At 43.2% G+C, this 19,211-nt stretch overlaps 1 protein-coding gene across 3 annotated transcripts in view; it reads left to right on the top strand.

Annotated features, from left to right (window-relative positions):
• Grid2 (glutamate ionotropic receptor delta type subunit 2) overlaps window positions 1-19,211 on the top strand; it is a 1,426,614-nt gene that overhangs the window by 1,382,844 nt on the left and 24,559 nt on the right. For 2 of the 3 annotated variants that reach the window (XM_057772140.1, XM_057772147.1), the window contains exon 15: window positions 4,580-4,820. In XM_057772140.1, coding sequence (XP_057628123.1) covers window positions 4,580-4,820 — 241 coding nt within the window. Of the gene's footprint in view, window positions 1-4,579; window positions 4,821-7,182; window positions 9,612-19,211 lie in introns of those variants that run through there. The other variant, XM_057772131.1, reaches the window with a different exon arrangement.

The following is a 19,211-nucleotide window of genomic DNA, read 5'->3' as shown; positions in this document are numbered from 1 at the left end:
AAAGAGCTATGGTGAGATAGCTCATGGAACTCCAAGAACCATTAAATTTAATAGCAAGGTCGTGCAGAATTCCAGGCCTAGATGATGCTTTCAGTGTCCCACAGAATTCTATCCCAAGCCATTCTGTATCCCCCAGAATGTGGTTTAGACGACTGAGAGTGTAGCTGGAGTGTGACTGGAGAAGGCTAAGGCCCAGCTTCTCTCCCTCCCTTCCCCTCCCTCCTTCTTCCCTCCCTTTCTCCCTCCCCTTTCACTACGGTGTCTTAGCCACCTGAGCTGTGTAATTATGAGAGAGAACTCAGCGGCTTTGCAGAGCTTGAAGGCTCCCAGAGAGACTATTCCATTCTTTCCCTACTGTGTGAACTTCTAGCACCTAGCTACATGAACTTCAAACTCTACAACTAAAGTCTTCCAGTTTACTGCATCTAGTTCCTGTTAGAATTGGAATGTGTGCAGCGGGGCAGTGGTGGCGCACGCCTTTAATCCCAGCACTCGGGGAGGCAGAGGCAGGCAGATCTCTGTGAGCTCAAGGTCAGCCTGATTTACAAAAGGACCAGCTCAATAGCTACTGAGAAACCCTGTCTCGAAGAACCAAAAAAAAAAAAAACAAAACAAAAGAGAGAGAGAGAGAGAGAATTGGAATGTGTGCAATATAATTTGTATGGTTCAATGCCTGCTTTTAAGTGAAAATATTCTTCATATATTTAAAAAATAAGAAGCAGAATAAGTAAATGAAGCACAGAGGTTTCAGCATTTCAGCAAGGATTAAGGAAGGTAGAGAGGATGTAATCCTATCCCGGGTGAATGAAAGAAAGAAGCAACACAAAATGAAGTCACTGGAAGGGCAGCCTTGCCGTGTACCAGGCTGTTCTGCCTGAATGTGCAGTCGTGGTGGAGAATAAATTGTGTGCACAAGGAATGCTTGGCATGAGTCTCTCTTGAAATATTTATTAAATGGATGGATAGATTCATAGGAAATGGAATAAATTATAAAACAGCCTCACTGATGAGGAAAAAAGAGGATATGAGGGCAGGCTTCCCTTAGGAGATGCTGTGCTGGGCATATTTGATTAGTAGCCACCAGGGCAACAGGGAGAATGCGATTGGGCTTTCTAGAGAGGGGATCTCATGGTAGTCACTAACCACAGGCAGCTGGGAAGGAAGGTAAGGTCTGTATCACATCTCGCAGATACTGACCAGGATGGCTGTGAAGGGGAGGCTGCCGTTCTGTATCCATGTGCCTACAGAATCATCAAACTTCAGGTCATAAATATCCTGAAAAGGAGAAATGCATCTGGACTGAACTCGTGAAGTCTTTATTTTTCTTGTAACCTTTCCTTAAACAGAACAGCATAACAACTATTCAGATTGGCGTGTGGTATTTACATAATCGGAAGATGAACAGCATAAGGGCGGGTATGTGGGTCACGTTTCTGTTGCTGAGATAAAATACCATGACCAAAGGATGGAAGAGATTATTTGGTTCATGGTTGCTGAGGGATAGGAGTCCATGATGGTAGAGAGGCAGGCAGCAAGTAGAAGGCGTGTAGAGCCAGAGTAGGAAGCTGAGCGCTCCCACCCTCCACTGTAAGTACAAAGCAGAAAGAGTGGACTACAAAACGGGATGAGTCTTTGCCTCTCAAAATACATCTCCAGTGGCATACTTCCTCCAGTAAGGCAAGACCTTTTAAACTTCCCTAACAGAGTCTCCAAATGGGGATCAAGTGTTCCAATGCGTAAGCCTACTGGGTACATTTTCATTCAAAGCACTACAGATGGTGTGTGTCAGGGGAGGGACTGTTCCCTGTAACCAGCTTGTCTTCTTATGTAAGTAACTTAAGTTTCCACAAACTTTGGTATTTACTCGGGGAGTCTTAGGAGTATTCTCCGCACATGCTGAGGGTAACTCTATTCTCATCGAGAAAATGTTGCTGCAACTTCCTTTGATATGTCATTATACACGCAATTTTAAACAAAATTCTTTCTTCAAAGTTAACTGAAGTTTTCTTGTAGGAGACCTCACGACTCCATGCCTTTCAATAAGCAAATTCCTAAAAAACACTGTGTTGTTTCTATTATTATGCAACGAACCCTTAAATGAGAGCTGAGCTATTAGCAGAAACTCAAGTGTTCAATACGATATTGTCTGCTATAGGCAAAAGTACAGCAGGTCCCTAGAAATTCTTCTTTCCTGTGAGGAAGGGGGGGGGCACTCAGACAGATGTTTGCACACAAGCATGGAAGCCAATGTCATTCTTCCCAAGACATCATCTAAATTATTTCGAGAAAAGGTCTCTCTCTTTGCCTGGAACTTGCCTAGTTGGCTAAAATGACTGGCCAAAGAGCCCCCAGCCTCTATCTGTCTCCACCTATCCATCTGCTACCACTATGCCTGGCTTTCATAGATTCTGGGGATCAAACTAGCTCTTGTGCTTGCACAGTGAGCTCTTCATTAACTAAGTCACCGCCTCAGTTGCTATAATTTATTTATTAACCTTACACAACTGAACCTCTAAAATGGCTTCTTCATGGTATCAACATCTTTTTTGTTTGTTTGTTTGTTTATTTTTGTAGGTTTGGAGTCTGTCCTAGAACTAGTAGACCAGGCTGGCCTTGAACTCACAGAGATTCACCTGCCTCTGACTCCCAAGTGCTGGGACTAAAGGCATCACTGCCTGGCAGGTCAAGCACAAATCCTTGATAACATAATTATGTATTTGGATGAGCTTAACCTCTGCCAGCAATTGCCACAAAGTATGCTTTATGGGCTCCTTAAACTAGAGTTCTAAAGCACATTGGCTTTCGTGGAAAGGAACAATGAGGGGAGCAGAATGAAAGGAGGCTGAGGGAGGCTGAGGGAGGCTGAGGGAGGCTGAGCTACAGGACCATAAGGCTTTCTTTGTTGTGGATCTACTTGGTCACTTACTAAGCTGACATCATAGAAGCCTCCAAGAGGATATCACAGTTCATGACCACGGGGTTCATTCCTCATGAAGGCCTTGGAGGTGTTTGTGTCTGGTGGAACGCACTTTGGGGAATTCTGAAGGCACAGATGGTGACAATTTACAGTCATATCCATGGATTGCAGAAGAAGAGGGAAGCAATGTTTGCCCTGGGGCACTGTGGGAGGTGATGGGAATGTAGGCTCACCCATCCTCTGTAGGCCCAAGCCACTCGCATCCCTACCTCAGGCGAGCTGTGGACCTTACCTCCAGGGCCCAAACCATTGTCTTGGTCATGTTGTTATTGCCCGGCCATGCAGGCTCAAGATAGGAAGAACAGTGGGTGATTCACCCCTAGACTGGCTGAGTTCCTCTAAGATTTTAAAATCCTCATCCCAGAAGAAGGCATGATCCAGGGCCAGAGCACAAATATAAGACCACATATCCAATGTTTACTTATATAAAAATTATATATCTAGCCAAAACTGATGGCTCTGTTCCACCCTTACCTTGGCAAACATATCTGACAAATATATCTTGGCAAATATCTCTATGATCTCCAGGAGGTTGGATTCAAGTGACTTATTCATGAGTAGCTGGGAGGTTTGCAGAGACGCCACATCCCCAGGAGAGCCACTGGGTTCCTCCCTCTAGACTCCAGGGCTAGTGGCCAGGGAAGAGTGTGCAGCAAGAATGGTGTGCCCTCAGGAACCCTGCTCTGTCCCAACTAGTCCCAATTGGTACCCTGGAAGCCACTGGTGCCCTTGCAGCTGGCTCTCAGGACAGCCCGGAGAATGAATTGAAATACCCTGGGGGATGCTAAGGGTCTGGGCCAGGAACCGCTAAAGCTGCTCTGGCTTTGGGGATACATGGCCCCTGCAGAGGCTCCAGCACTTAGCAGGCCAGGTGTCTAAGCAGAATTTGGGAGGAGGGGCTGATTCCTCTGTGTGGACTGCACTTTGTAGTTTTCACAGCTTCTGTTTCTGGTTGAATTTGAGCACCTCAGGTCCCTTTGACCTACCGTTTTCTTCCTCCCAGAGGTAGGTTACTTCCCCTTTGGCATTAAAAGGAAAAGTGCATCCATTGTGTGAAGAAATGAAAATGATGTATTTTATCAACTTCAAAACTTGTCCCAAGGCCTTCTCCCAGACCATGATAAATAATAGAGGTTTTATTTTCATTGAATTCCTGTGTGGACAGCACATGCTGGGTCACATTGCACCAGTGTGGCTAGAAACAGCTAAGGGCTTTTCAAAACAGCATCGTGGTCCAGAGCTGCGTTCTCTGGCAGGAAGGACAGAGCTGCATCAGTGTCGGACCCCACGGGAACAGCCCCTCCCAAATGTGATTTTAAAACGTACTACAACGAATGGGGCGGGGTTACTGGCGTTCCTGTGAGAGCAAAATAAGAGCCGGGAGGGAGAGACCGAAAAAGGAGGGCAAAGTAGAAGAAAATTCCCTCTACACAAATGTCACAGGATCAAAACACTCATGGTTTTGGCTTTGCAGTACTCTTCTGATAAACTGCTCTAGTGAACTAGGCTGGCCATCTTTAGATGGGAAGTTATGATCACTCAGGTTGTAGACAGGGTAGTCACCCTGGCTACAATCACATGCGCTGTGTTCTCCACCCCCAGGATCCTGGAGCTGCAGCAGAGTGGAGACATGGACATCCTGAAGCACAAGTGGTGGCCTAAGAATGGCCAGTGTGACCTGTACTCCTCAGTAGATGCGAAGCAGAAGGGAGGAGCCCTGGACATAAAGAGCCTGGCCGGCGTATTCTGCATCCTGGCCGCAGGGATCGTGCTCTCCTGCCTCATAGCGGTGCTGGAGACGTGGTGGAGCAGGAGGAAGGGCTCACGGGTCCCATCCAAAGAGGTACTTGAACTTGTGCCCCTACTAGAGCTGCCAAACATTTGGTGGCTGCATTTCCAGGGAGGAGAGGGTAATATTAGCAATTGCTTTTTCTGATTTCTTTGAAGATTCCAAACAAGCACTTGGCGAGGCAACGCCAGTTCCCATTTAGAACATTCAGGGTGAATAAAGAGCAAGGGGCAGTGTCTGTGAGGCCGACAATTTCATATTCTATAGCAGGCTCTGAAATTCTGAGTCGTGGCCTACATACTAATGATCCAGCAAGGCTGTGGTTCCCTTGACCCAGTTCTCAAAAATACTTAATAGTTTCTGTCGATTCCTTAAGTTGGAGTTAAACCTGTGTTTCAAAGTCTGGACATAAAAGGCCCTGGCATGGTGCTTTCTCTTCACCATTAGGCCTTGCTTCCTATCTATGTGTGAAGATCTGAAGAAATGATGACTGTGTGTCTGGGGCTCTCCTGTGAGCCCACGGTGCCAAATTCACATGGGGAAATCTTTCTGAGTTCTGCTTATCTCCCTGATTATGTCATCAGCTTAACGCCAGGGCCATGTTCCAGTTTGTATAGCTGTGCAAAATCATACATAGAAACTCAGGGAAAACAGCATGTGAGGTAAATTCATGAAAACATGAACATTTAAAAAGAGAGAGAGGGACAACAGCACTTGGCTCGTTAATCTTAAAGGAGATGGTGTGAAAAAGACATTGAGTTTATTCAGTGGTTTCATTTGAGGGGCTGTTTCAACAAAAGTTTTAAACTTTCTGCCCAGCGCTTGGCTGACTGATGCCCAAGGCAGTTCACAGAGAATGGGCTTTGATGTACGAAGAAAAATGACCTCTCATTTGTATCTGCATGTCTGCGCGGCAGTGTTTGTCTTTCGAACATCCCTCTATGTAGTCTAAGGATCCTCGTAGCTCCTTAGATGCAAAGTAGCATCAGTACCGTTTGTAAGAACGGCTTCGCTTTCCTTGCTTTCTACCTGTGTGGGTGATCATACCCAACCCCACCATGTGGAGACAGGATTAAAAGCTAATCAGGTTTATCGCCATGCCGTCTTTGTCGAGTAAGTACGCATTGGTATCTCTGCTGACATCAATCCAAAGCAAAAGGCCACATTAATGCAGATTGTAGCTGAGACTCGATGCTCTGCATACTCTGGAAATGAAGGGCTCCTGGGCTTCTATTTTTGAATTACTACAGAAGATATTAAATGTTTGCATTGTTACAGCTGTTGATGGGTGTCTAGATTACAGTTGCCGTGGGAACCATAAAATTATACATCTCAACCTTCTGAAGTCTCGGTGATAATACTGCATTAATGGATTTTTATTGGATTTTTAAATGAGAAAGGAGAAGGGAAAGCAGGGCGTGCATTCCGGCAGGCTTCGCTGCAGAGTGCTGCACGCGCGGCGGGAAAACACATACCCTATTCTAAATCCCGATGGCCATTCCAGGTTCTGTGCACAAACATCTTCTCCTCTTATGATTAATGGACATTTTTATAACCTCATAAATTTAGTTTATTGACTTCAGCTGTAAATAAGTCTGATCACAGAGAAAATTTTATTTCTTCTCAATTCTATTTTTTTCAACCCTGAAGGGTTTAGTGGGTAGGATTTCTCTTTAAAACTCTGAGGCTTTACTGCCTTTTAAAAATAAATAAATAGAACTTCTTGCAAACACACCACCCACTTAACATAAAACTGACCCTCAGTTAAAGCTGCTTATTCACATGCCCTGACCTCACAGTTACCAGGTGCAGGTGCTGGGTATCACATGTTGTCCCTGTCATGGAGAAGTCTCTCTAGTGCTGACTCTTTCTAAGAATCCTCATAACCCTGGGCTGCAAGAAACAACACCTTGTTTGTTGGTCATTGACATATTAGTGCAAAGAAATACATATCTCTCTCATCTAAGGACAGAAAATTAAGGCTAGGCCTAAGGGATAGAAAGGGTTAAAAAAAAAAAAAAGAATCCATCTGGAATGAGACTCTGAAAGAGAAAGCATGCACCGGAAAGGGGTGGCAGGGGTTGAGGGAAGTCTCCAGAATCAGACCTTCTGCTCCTGTCTCTGCCTGAGCCTGTCCCGCGTCTTTGTAGCTGCATGCGACATATGCTCATTTTAAAGCTCCGGCTGCAAAGAAAGTATTTTCTATAGATACTTTATCTCAAAGCCCTGTCAGAATTCCCAGAAACTAGAACAGTGCCTGGCTCGTGCTAGGGGCCCAGTCAATGTCTGTTAAGCAAATATGCCCCACAGTTCAGTTAATTACATGTTTGCTGAACGACTTTTTTTTTTTTTATTTTTTTTAATCCATGCAAGCTAGTACTGATGAGATCCTTATTTTCTTTTTCTTCATCTCCAGGATGACAAGGAAATTGACCTGGAGCACCTCCATAGACGTGTAAATAGCTTGTGCACAGATGACGACAGCCCCCATAAACAGTTTTCCACCTCGTCAATTGACTTGACCCCTCTGGACATTGACACTTTGCCAACACGACAAGCCCTGGAGCAGATCAGTGATTTCAGAAACACTCACATCACCACCACCACCTTCATCCCAGAGCAGATCCAGACTCTTAGCCGCACGCTCTCAGCGAAGGCTGCCTCTGGCTTCGCTTTTGGCAGTGTGCCGGAGCACCGAACTGGCCCTTTTAGGCACAGGGCTCCTAACGGGGGCTTTTTCAGGAGTCCTATCAAAACAATGTCATCTATTCCTTATCAGCCTACTCCCACCCTGGGGCTCAGTCTGGGCAATGACCCTGACCGAGGCACGTCCATATGAGCAGCAGACAGCTCCGCCTACCCTAGGACTCCCCCGAAGGAGCAACTGTAATGTGGGACTAACATGGATGTGACATTCTATTTAAAAGAAATCAGGATAATTAGTAACAATTCTAGTTCTTTTTCCTCGCACCCTTCCCTGCTCTGTTGCTTTTTTCTCTCTCTTTCTCCTTCTTTGTCTACCACCCTCCATTTTTTTCATTACTCAACTTGTTCCCCACGAATATAGTATTCTAGGATCCTAATTAGTCCGCTTCTCATATACTGTACTTCAAGACTAGGGCATGAGCGCTGGGTCACTGAGAGCACTCGCAGGGTTGGCTCTGCAAACAGGGCTCCCACGTCCCATTCCTCTGTTTGGAAACTACAATTGCAATAACTTCAGTCTTTCTCCATCTTCAGCTGCATCCATACAATTCTCCACTGTTGTCAAGCGTCCTTTAATTGTGGACCAGAGGCAACCCCTGCAGTGTCTGGGAAATGATTTGAAGACCGTTCAGGCCACGCAATACGAGAATGCAGTTTAGTAGGATTACAACAAAAAGCCATTTATACGCCAGTCAAGACTACAGTCAAAACCCCCCTTGCACTGCAGCAGGTGCACGTCCCCTTCATGCGATTGTACAGTATTCACACTTTTCTCTTATGTACAGTAAACTTTACCTTATGGCAAAGGCCTTTATTGTGTTAAATAACTTAGTATCTCATATATACATATATATGCACCTATATAATGTGTATATATATAAATGCAGCCATTGCTGTTGCAATTCATTTAATAAAAGCTTTAGTTTAAAAACCAAGCATTGTGTACAGGAGCTATGAGAGCGCAGGAGGCCTTTTCAGGCGGAAAGACAGGTTGCTTTAATGTCATTCTGACCTGTGTTGTTTGCCAAGAGACTATTTTATAATTTTGTTATTAAAACATCCAGGGTGATTTCATCTTTGTTCCTAGATGTACTCATTTGAATAGGTTTTGCATTCATTACTCCGCAGTGTAAAAAGCTAACCTTGATAATTTTACCTTTTGTTAATTATCTAAATGGGAAATGCCATTAGCTGAACCTTCCACACAGCACACAGAGCAGAGTTTAACCATAGATCATTGTAGGTTCAAAGTCCCCTTCCAAAACTGCAAGCCCATCAGTGTAACTGTAGCTGGGGAGGAGGGGAAGCCCCGCAAGGGTCGATGTGGCCTTATTTGCTTCATACAACACTCTACAGCAAACACGTAACAACCATACTGGGCTCTCATCTGAACCCCTCTTCTACCCGCTTCTACCAGGAGGTGTTCTGTTTCTTTTTAAAAATCAGTGCCCAGTGTGTCAGCAGGGGCAACAAGCAAAAACCAGTGCCTCTTGGTGCACAATTCTCTAAAAGTAGCATTCTTATCTGTTAGAAACATAGACTGAGCTTCATCTGTAATCCTTAAACTCGATGTGGTAAGTAGGAAGCAGGGATTTTCCCTGTGATTTCAGGCAGCCGTATGCTTACTTTAATCTCGTTCATTCTATGGCTAGGATTGCCTGAGGATCCAGCCTATGTGATTTGCTTTAGGAGCAGTTAAGAGGTATATCCTTAAAGTGTATTCTATTTTGATCTAATTCTGTTCTGGGGAGCATCTTGTACTGTCACTGTTTTTGTACTAAATCTTTAAATATTGTCTACTGTGTCAGGCAGAAAACTTTCTTATCATGAGGAAGCACTTTGTTTCCAGGGTGACAAGTCCCGCGGTGCATGCACACCTTGTTTCCCTGTGACATTCATGTCCTCATTTCCAACTCTGATTTTCAAATGGAAAAAGTCTTTACAGCTATATAGGGGCACCCCAGATGCTGCAGTGACTTCAGCTATCAACAAACTGTTAACCATGTACAATACTGGAAATAGGCTGATTTTGATGTATTGCCTATTCTACAAGTCCACAAAACACTTTGGAGGCCTCAGTTACGAGTGGCAGAGCTTTCTGTGTATAATTTGTCTACATAATTTGTCTAATAAAAACGTTTTCTAAACTTGCTCTCATACTATTGAAGTCTTAACTATAAAAGTCAAAGATGCTGATCTCACTGATCTGTCTGAACCTCTCGAAAACACTGACATTGCTGAAGGGTAGAGCACAGACTCTAACCAGCCAGACACCAAAGTGGTGGGTCTCCAGAAACCACGCTTACAGAAGCCCTGAGCCAACCAACAACTGCCAACCTGCTGTTCAAAACAACAATGTACTTATTTTTCTTTGTGGATGGCTTTGTGAGCACTTCTGGCGGGAAATTTGTCCCATTTTAGAGAAACAAGGCAGCCGCTATATTAATAGCAAGATGAGCATTTGTAACATCCAAAATTTGGGGGGGGGGGCTAGGGGTAATTATTAAAATTTGAGCTTATCACAAATCACTTGGCTTTTCAAAAAATAATCACCTTGCCAAATCTTTTAATTTGGAAATTCATTTAGACTCAGAAATTATTTCTATGACACTATTATTTCTACATTTGAACGCTATTAAATTCCTCTAATAGTTAACTCAATGGATGTATGATAGCTACAAAATATGATTTAGATTAAAATCTCTATTCTAAAATTCCTTCAAAAATACTTTTTAAGTGTGGGAAGCAGGAGAGGTATAGGCTATGTCCCTCCATTTTTGACTATGAGTCCAATAGCATTCTAAAAGGCTGTTAGCTACCCTAATGCTTGGTATCTAAAACTTGAAACTGGTGTGAAATTTCAGCTTTGAGACTTGGGCTCTGCCATGTTTCTATCACATTCATCCAGTATTCTGGGGCTGTGGATCCAGAGACAAGGCAGAAACACGGGTGCTCTCCCTTTTTCTCCTCCAAAGTGCACGCTGCAGATCTCTGGCATCATAGTCTTGCTTGTACGGGTGTTCCTTGGCCATCTGAGCCAACAAGTGAAACAGCAAGCACCTACTGCCTCTATTCCAGGTCACACCTTCCGGTAAAAATAAATCTGAATCCCTTCTCTGTCTAGTGTCAGCTCCTTCCTTCAGAGTTTGCCCTGGTTAATACCCTTTGGATCAAACTTGCTATTTTAATACAAATACTTTATACTCAAGTGACTTCACTGCTCTCAAATGTCTTGTTTCTTCTCCTGGTAAGGTAGCAAGTTTTCTGAATTTGATGACCAATCAGACATACAAAGAAAACTGTGAGGCTTCCCTTTTTATTATATCCACCTACAGGCAACTTATTCTTTTCTTAGTTGTGTGGGGTTTTTGTCTCCTTTATTTTAGGATTAGGATCACCAGAAAATATAAACTGTTAAACATATACTTTTCTGAATGGTACGTTGTTTTCTTAATTAAAAAGAAAAAAAGATGAAAATACTGACTCACCCTCCAAACTTTTTAGTTCTATTATTCTAGCTAAATAGCAAGCTATTGCTATTTTATGGTCAGAATTTTTTGGTGAAATGCCTCCTAGATTATGGATATACTAAGGTGGGGCCAAGAACTTATGTTCCAGGAAGCACATGAATTACAATGGGATTGCTAAAATTTGAGTCTTTTGGTTTCTTAACATTAAATCCTATGGCCAGTCTAAGCCTTTTGATTAGATACTATTCAATGGCCAAAATGGCAGCCATGATCACCATCTTAACACATCAGTATATGTCCTTTCAATAACTCTGTTATCGGAGTACATATGAGCTTCTTAGGGTGGAAGCAATTTCCCTGGCAATAAAAAAAAAAAAAAAATAAGGAATTAAAGCCATCACTGATAGTAGACTTACCAAGTTTCATGCAGTTCTCTTAGTCTGCACAGGTCACTGGTTGTGTGACTACTGTGGTGCTCAGTGGATGTAGAGAACCCACATGCTTGTCAGTGGTCCTGAACATGTGGTGCCGCCAGCCATGTCTTTTCTCCACGGTGAAATTCAGGATACACAGGCCACTGCACAGCCCTTCTGAGATGGCAGAATATATCCCCCCAATCCAGTTCAGCACCTTGGGGCTCTCTGTAACCCAGCCTAAGGGAGTAATTCATTCCAACTTTTCCTGTAGACCAATTCTGTCTGTCTTGTGAGGTTCAGACGACATGCACAATAAAGCTTTGGCTATTTTCCAAGAAGCTGATTTTCAGAATTGTGAATATTAAGCCAGAAGCAAACTGTCTAACGCTCTATTCTTACCAATACCTGTCTTCCATGCCCAACACCGTCCATGTCAGAATGAGACAGACCACACGATTCAGGTCTGTCCCTGCAGCTCTGTTCAATGGGGGATAATTAGAGCTTTGCAATGCCTCAGTCATGTCGCCTCAGAGACCAAACAATTTTAATCAAGATCTGCTTCACACTGCGGTTGAGCCTCCAGGTGGCGTTACTGCCATGGGACACGCAGGACACAATGTCCCACAAGCTGCCTGTTACACCGGCATCCTCCCACCCCGACCTTCATTCAGAGATGACTGACTCAATGGCTTTGCCCCACCACGGGGAGCTGCACAGACAGGTGCTACCTACCTCAAGTACAGTCACTGGTGAAAGGAACTGTGTCTTTACATTCTTTCTTCTCAATTCCCAAACACCAATTTTTTTTTCAGTAGTCGTCATTTGCACTGTTACCAATAAATTAAAGGCAAGGCCAAGAACTTCCAAATTCGAAGCTTTCCTTCATATCTGAAGTCTCTATTCTGACTCACTCTTAAATACAGTTTAGGACCAGTACCTAATTTTTAACTAATTTTGCACATTTTGTGGAATTTTTCTGGGGTGGGAAAGAGCAGAAGGGTAAGGTGAACAGCACCCTGTTTTCATTGCTGGCTTCGCACTGTACGCATGGTTGACTCCACTCTATCAGAAGCTGTTTTTGAGGAAGCCATACAGATTCCCACTTGGAATTACCACTACATTTCAAAGGACTGAAAATACCCATGATGTGATTAGAAAATCAAATTTTTCCAAGACAACATCAATTCTCATTCATTTAAAACTAATTAAGCTTTCGGAGCAGCTGCATCAGAAAGAGAAACAGATGTCACAAATCGAAACTGTCAGCACCAGAGAAGAGAAGAAAAATACTGCTTTTAATAAATATTTTCCCTGTCACAGATTTGAAATAATACGAGTAGAAGGCAGATGTTAATTTTTCAAATTGTTATATTATATTTTCAATTGACACGACTGAAAAAATAAGAATTAAGTAGCTACTGTAGTGACTATGCATAATTTTTAAAAACCAGAAATCAATGTTTTTGAAACACAACAGATACACATTTTAAAGATACTAGAGATACTAGATATAGCCTTTCTGAAGTTAAAAAATTAAACAGATTTCATATTGCCTATTTGTTCTACAAAAAGAGTCAAGAACAGACTGTGGATATATGGTGTGTGTGTGTGTGTGTGTGTGTGTGTGTGTGTGTGTGTGTTCAAAGTACAATAATTTAATTCATTTGGAATTTTGAGAGTTACAACTATTTTTTAGGACCTGTATAAGCCCCACACTAGGTACATACATTTCTGAGCATTATTTAATTCTTTTGGAGAATTAAACTTGACTTTGAAATGAAGTCTGGAGCTTGATTACTATCTACAGCTGAGTATACGTCTGTTGTTAGAAATAAAAACATGCTGGAATTAATTTGAAAACAGAGGTTACACATTTGACACATCTCACATGTCTTCTTCATGCCAGAAATGGTTAATGAATAATGAAGATGGCCAAGTATCTTTCGGTTCCTATTATTAAAAATCTTCCATCGTCAGTCATATGAGAAGTTACAGTTATGACACATCTACTTGAAGACATTGATAGACATTAAGCACCCGACACAGAAAGGTCTCACCATACTGTGAGTGTAGGGCTTCCTTCCAAATCAACACACCCAAGGGAAAGCAAAGAGCTAAGCACCCAATGGAGCACACAGCCAGGGCTCACACTCAGCTCTACATGGACAAGCATTCCCAAACTCAGTTCCTGCAGACTTCTTCATGGAAACACCACGCAAAAGACTGGTCATAAATGCAGAGACCCATGAGAAAGCATTCTCACATATTAAACTTCTCAAATATTTTATGAAGCATCCAGCAGTTCAATTGCAATCAGTATTTAACTAATTCTTTCAAGTTCAACATCACTAAATGAAGTTTGTGTCACGCTATATTAAAGACTTCTAATGTCTGTTTAAACTTGTTATGTATGCCTAAACACTAGTGAAGCTTCAGGGATCTAGAATAGTGGAGAAGAATAACCTCCTAGACTCAGTCTAGAAACAAATGCCTACCACAAAGATGCATCCTAGGCAGTTTCCTGCAGTGTACTGACCACACTCCTTATGCCACAGATATCCTTCTTTCTCAGGCAGGTGGCACCCCTGGGTGGGAGTCCTCGCTACATACTCTGACTTCTCAGAGAGCTTCCAAAGTTGGGAAGTTAAAAAGGAAATATTGGAAAAAGTTCAATGAAGACACATGGCATCAATAGCATCCATGGATACGGATGCACATTCTGTGGGGATGCAGGATAAATTCATTGATTGGATGAGTAAGACAGAAGAGTATTCCCTAAGAAGAACAAGAGAAGGATATATAGTCTGTGTGGTGGAGATGTTTTCCTGGAGTAAGCAGGGATTTAGTGTAGTAGGGCAATGTGGAAAAGGCTCAGAAAACACATTCTCAGTGATGGGCTCAGGGCGACAAAGGCATGGGGAGCGGGGAAAAGCCTGGGGAGCAGTGTAAACCGTCACATGTGGAGTGAGAAATGTGTCCCGGTGGCTGTGATACAGAAAGTTAAAGCCAGGCTCAGGAAGTTCACCCATTACACTCACCCATCAACCCTGTGTCCAGTGTATGTCCAGGGGTCACTCTGTGAAAGATGCTGTTTCCATACAAGAGCACAGCAGTCAAAGGTCATGGCAAAGCACATCGCCACACCCAGAAATTCCTGTCCCCAAGTACCTTGCAATAACAGCAGAAGGCTGATGCCCAAGAACAGGAGCAGGAAGGCCAAGGTGGAATGGGGATGTGCCATGCCAAGGAAGGGGTGAGGGGACATTCCTGGTGAGGTTGTACTCTAGTGAATGGAGAAGGGAGTGAGAATGTGAGGCGAGTTTGTTTCCAAGGAAAGAATATTCTTGACACTGTATGCAGGGACATACGGTGCAGATGCTCTAAGGTTAGAGCGAAGAGGGTAAACTTAGATGGCAATAAGACAGTTCAACCAGACCAGAGTCATGGGGACAGAAAATGTGTGGATAAAGAGTAGTTCAGAAAAGCAAGCATCCACATGACAAGGCATGATGGGGGTACCATGAACACGTAGGCTCTTATGCTGGAGGGTTTGGAACAAAGTAAAAGCCTGGAACTACTTCCACAGGTCCGTTACCAGCTGTCAGTAACAGGGCTGATGTGTTCTTACCGTTCTCTGCCACTGTTTAAAGTGTTACAAGAGACCGGGACAGTGGTACGGTGGCTAGTCATCTGGGTTTCAGTCCATGAACTGCCAGAGAGTCTGCAGCCTGGCTAATGCTCACAGCTACAGGATGCATAGAAACTTCCACCGGGAGACCTGAAGAGTTGTGGCCAGAAGGGAAACACCAGGAACCATATGTCCTTAGAGGAATGGTTTGGAAAGGTTAAACCCACAGCACCTCATCAAATGGAAAGGAAAGGGACCAGTTAACAGTCTGTGGCAGGACAAGGAGGTGGCTCAGTGGATAAAATGGCATCAGCACGAGCCTATCCAGCCAAGCTTTATCTGGAGCCATGAAAGGGTGGGAGAGAACTGACTCACACAGCTGTCCTCTGACCTGCACATAAATAGTGGGCATGTGTGTAAAGCCCCCATACATACATCATACAAACCACACACACACACTACACACAGAGAGACAAACACACACACACACACACACACACACACACATGCTAGTTCAAAAAGTAACTGAATTTTGGAAGGTTCATCCAATAGCTCTATGAGCTACATCTTAGTCAAAAGAGGAAAGACGGTGCAGATGGTAGATATATTTGTCAGGAAGAACCAGAGGTATTGAAAAACTCAGCTGAACGTGATTATGAAGGAACAAAGTCAAAGATACCTGAGTTTTTATATCATTGAGCAAAAGAGCAGCGAGGTCACTGTCCCTTCCCTTCCCCGAGATCTCTGAGAAGACAGCGTGCTTTAGAGAATGTGTATCAATTTTCTTTCACCATGAGCATGGGTGGTGTATTTGTGATGAATGGGAGGTAGATACCTTCAAGTGTGAGTGTTACAGACTTCATGATTTTAATTGTGGCTCTCTGAAGTTCTGAGGACTTTTCTCAGGATCTACAAGGAGCACAGTTGAGGTGGGGCCCACTAGGTTTTGTTCTGGGCCGCGGCCACTCTGATTGTATCTCTTCATATACTGAACTTTCCCCTAAGATTTTCTCCACCCTCAGCTAACTCATTGCTGTGACCAACTCCACAGAGCAGGGAGATTTCAATCCCCATCACATTTTAGGCTCTTCCTCTTGCATGTGTTCTTTGCCCTGTGCTAAACAGAGCTCACCTCTGCTTCTCTGAAGTGTTCAGAATAAGACTCATGCTCATTCCCACAAATCATTTACAGCATTTTCCAATTGGTTAAGCCTCTGAGTTGACCAAACTGTCTGGTGGCATAATGGCAAGAACTCCAGGCTTATTAGTGAAACTCAGGATGGATCTTCATTGTCCTTAATGAGAGAAATAAATAAAACGGGTCTAGACTGGGTGATTGCACATACTCAGGAGCAGGGACAGGTGAATCTCTGTGACTTCGAGGCTAGCCTGGTCTCCATAAAAAATTTCAGGACATTCAGGAATGAATAGAGAGATTCTGTCTCAAAATCAAAACAAAAGCCAAACAAACAAAAAAAGCAGATCTCCGTAATGAGTCTCACTAGAATCACAAAGCGACTAAACCTGAATTCAACCTGAAGCTATTTCCAAATACAGACTTGTCTTCCAAGAGAATGAATCGAGGTTAGCACAGTTACAAATGCCTGCCATGCAGAAGTCAGAGTACATATACTATGTCAAATCAAATGACTCTGACATTAACCATGTTTGGTTCAACAAAATTGCTGTGTGCTTTGAGACCCAAGTCTATTTCAACTTGAGAGTTCAGAAAGAATGTGCTTATGCAGTCAAGAATACTTGAAGAGACAGAGAGATCGGTCTGATCTATTGTCACAGTTTACTCGCTGGCAGCTGGAGAGGTGAGCACTCCCAAGAGGGGAGCATTCTCTGAGATACCATCAAAACCACCATTTGGATTTCACTCAGAATTGTTCTTGCTAGCATTACCACCTGTCAACACTGAAGTCATTGTGATGGATCCCTTTAAGGAAGTCAAAGACTATTTTCCAATTCTAAGGGAAAAAAAATCATATATCAAATATCAACAAGAAACAGGTAGCTTGTATCCTTACAGATTTAATATAACTTTGGTAAACCTGTTTTTCAGATTGTTTGAGAATACAATTCCTTGCAGTCTACTCTTTCCTTGCATGAGCTACACGTGTGTGCATAACCTCTCTTCTTCCCTGTAGACTCTATAGTATAGAGGAAAACAAGATATAAGTTATGTACACATGCTGCCTCGAGTATCTGTACAATGCAGGAACTTCTCAACAGTTTGGGGGTGTATACGTTTCTAAATCACTGTTTTAAATATTTGTAACACAGGTCCTCATCTAGGTTTTCAAACGTAGAGAAATTTAGTCCACTGACTTCAGAAAAAGTCATATCTGAGGCCCCCTTCTGCCCTCTTTGGGCATGAATACGTAAGGCACACATTCCTACAGCCATAGAACACAACAGCAATCAAAACAAATCATAAAAATATCGAAGCTGACAGCACTTGGGAGGCAGAGGCAGGTGAATCTCTGTGAGTTCGAGACCAGCCTGGTCTACAAGAGCTAGTTCCAGGACAGGCTCCAAAGCCACAGAGAAACCCTGTCTCGAAAAACCAAAAAAAAAAAAAAAAAAAAAAAGAAAAAAGAAAAAAAAAATCGAAGCTGAGACATAGAAAAGCTGTCTTGACTAACAAGTGAGCTAAGCATATTTCAAATCAATATCTATTACTTCCAGCAAGAGGTGAAAAGAGATACTTGATCTTGCTACCTCCGTGTAAATTCCTTGAGGAGCTATGTCCACTACAAAGATCAATGCTAGTCAACTGGTGTTCAGAAACTGAGCGTGTTTTAGTAAAAACTACTAGTAGAAAATGACAGTTATGTAAGGTGGATATGTATCATGAATTAGAAGATATAACAGCTTTCAAGATGTTCCCTGCCAGATTAACCCACATACCCGCAAAGGCGTCCCCCATGTCACGTGCCAGCAGAGATATCCCCCTCGTCGCATGCCAGCAGAGATAACCCCCTCAACCCAAGTTAGTAAACCTAGCATCCCTCCCCTAGTCACATGCCAGCAAAACTATGCGCCTCATCTTTGCCAGTAGTTCAGCAACACTTAAGGCCTTGTTCTCTTAGTGCCTTCTAGCGGCTACATTAGAATACCAGTTCTCTTGCTCCAATGCCGTAGTCCCCTTTCATAGCTTCTGTTGCTGTCCCAGGTCTCCCAAACCATCCATCTCTCCACGCGCCTATTCTCATTTCTAGTTGAAGCCAAGCAACAATTTAACTTTGCTGTGCTATCTGTGGCCCACCGGCTAACAGCAGAGACCTTATGTAAAGCTTTTTCTGAGCACTTCTGGCAGGAAACGCTAGGCAGTTGCCACAGCGGAGCAGTGTGTGAGCTGAGGGAATGGACTTTGACAAATGCAGATACAAAGGGAGAATAGACAAGCAATGCGTGTAAAAGAAATTGAGAGGAAGACAATGACTGAAAAGTAGGGGCTAACTCCAATACCTATACACAAGAGCCTCCAGAGGCTAGACATTGGAACAGCTATGCTTATTGCTGCTCTGTTCATGACAGCAATGAATGGAATCAACCTAGATGGTCATCAGCAAATAAGTAGATAATGAAAATGTGGCACCTATACACAAAAGAAATATTTCTGCCTTAAAGAAAAAGAACTCATGAAATTTGATGGAGCTAGAAACTCTTAAATGAGGAGAATAGCGAATGATCTCTCTCATGTATGGATCCTAGCTTCTATTCTGTGTCTATTGTTTGTGTGGGAGAGAACGTGGGAAGAGGTCAGAACACTAGAAAGGTGAGCACAAGAGCCATAAAGGAGGCTTTAAGATATGAAGGTGAGTAAGGTATGAGAGCATACATGGTGTGCGAGTGGTCAGGGGGACCCTGTGAGGGGAGGAAGACACAGTGGGGACGGGGACCACAGAGGAGGAGACAAGGAGCAGGGTGGGGCATCAACCAAAATGAAGGACGTGTGAAAATGCTATAAGGAGATCTGTTGCTTGTTTACTAATTAAAAAATAAAAGTGAGCTTTAGAAAGCAGGACTGTGGCTTTTTAAAAAGGAAGTCCTGTAAGGAAATGCAGAGAACAGATGAGGGAGCACTGGTTTGCTGATGTGTTTGACATCTCTTTTATACTACATGAGCACATCACACATACACAGATGTGTGTATGTGCGCACACACGCTCAACAGGCCCTGCGGACACTCAGACACAGCACCATTGCTATTTCA

This window comes from Chionomys nivalis, chromosome 1 (genome assembly GCF_950005125.1).
Source record: "Chionomys nivalis chromosome 1, mChiNiv1.1, whole genome shotgun sequence".
Taxonomy (NCBI): domain Eukaryota; kingdom Metazoa; phylum Chordata; class Mammalia; order Rodentia; family Cricetidae; genus Chionomys; species Chionomys nivalis.
The sequence above is the reverse complement of the archived record's forward strand: the minus strand, read 5'-3'. Positions and strand labels throughout refer to the sequence as shown.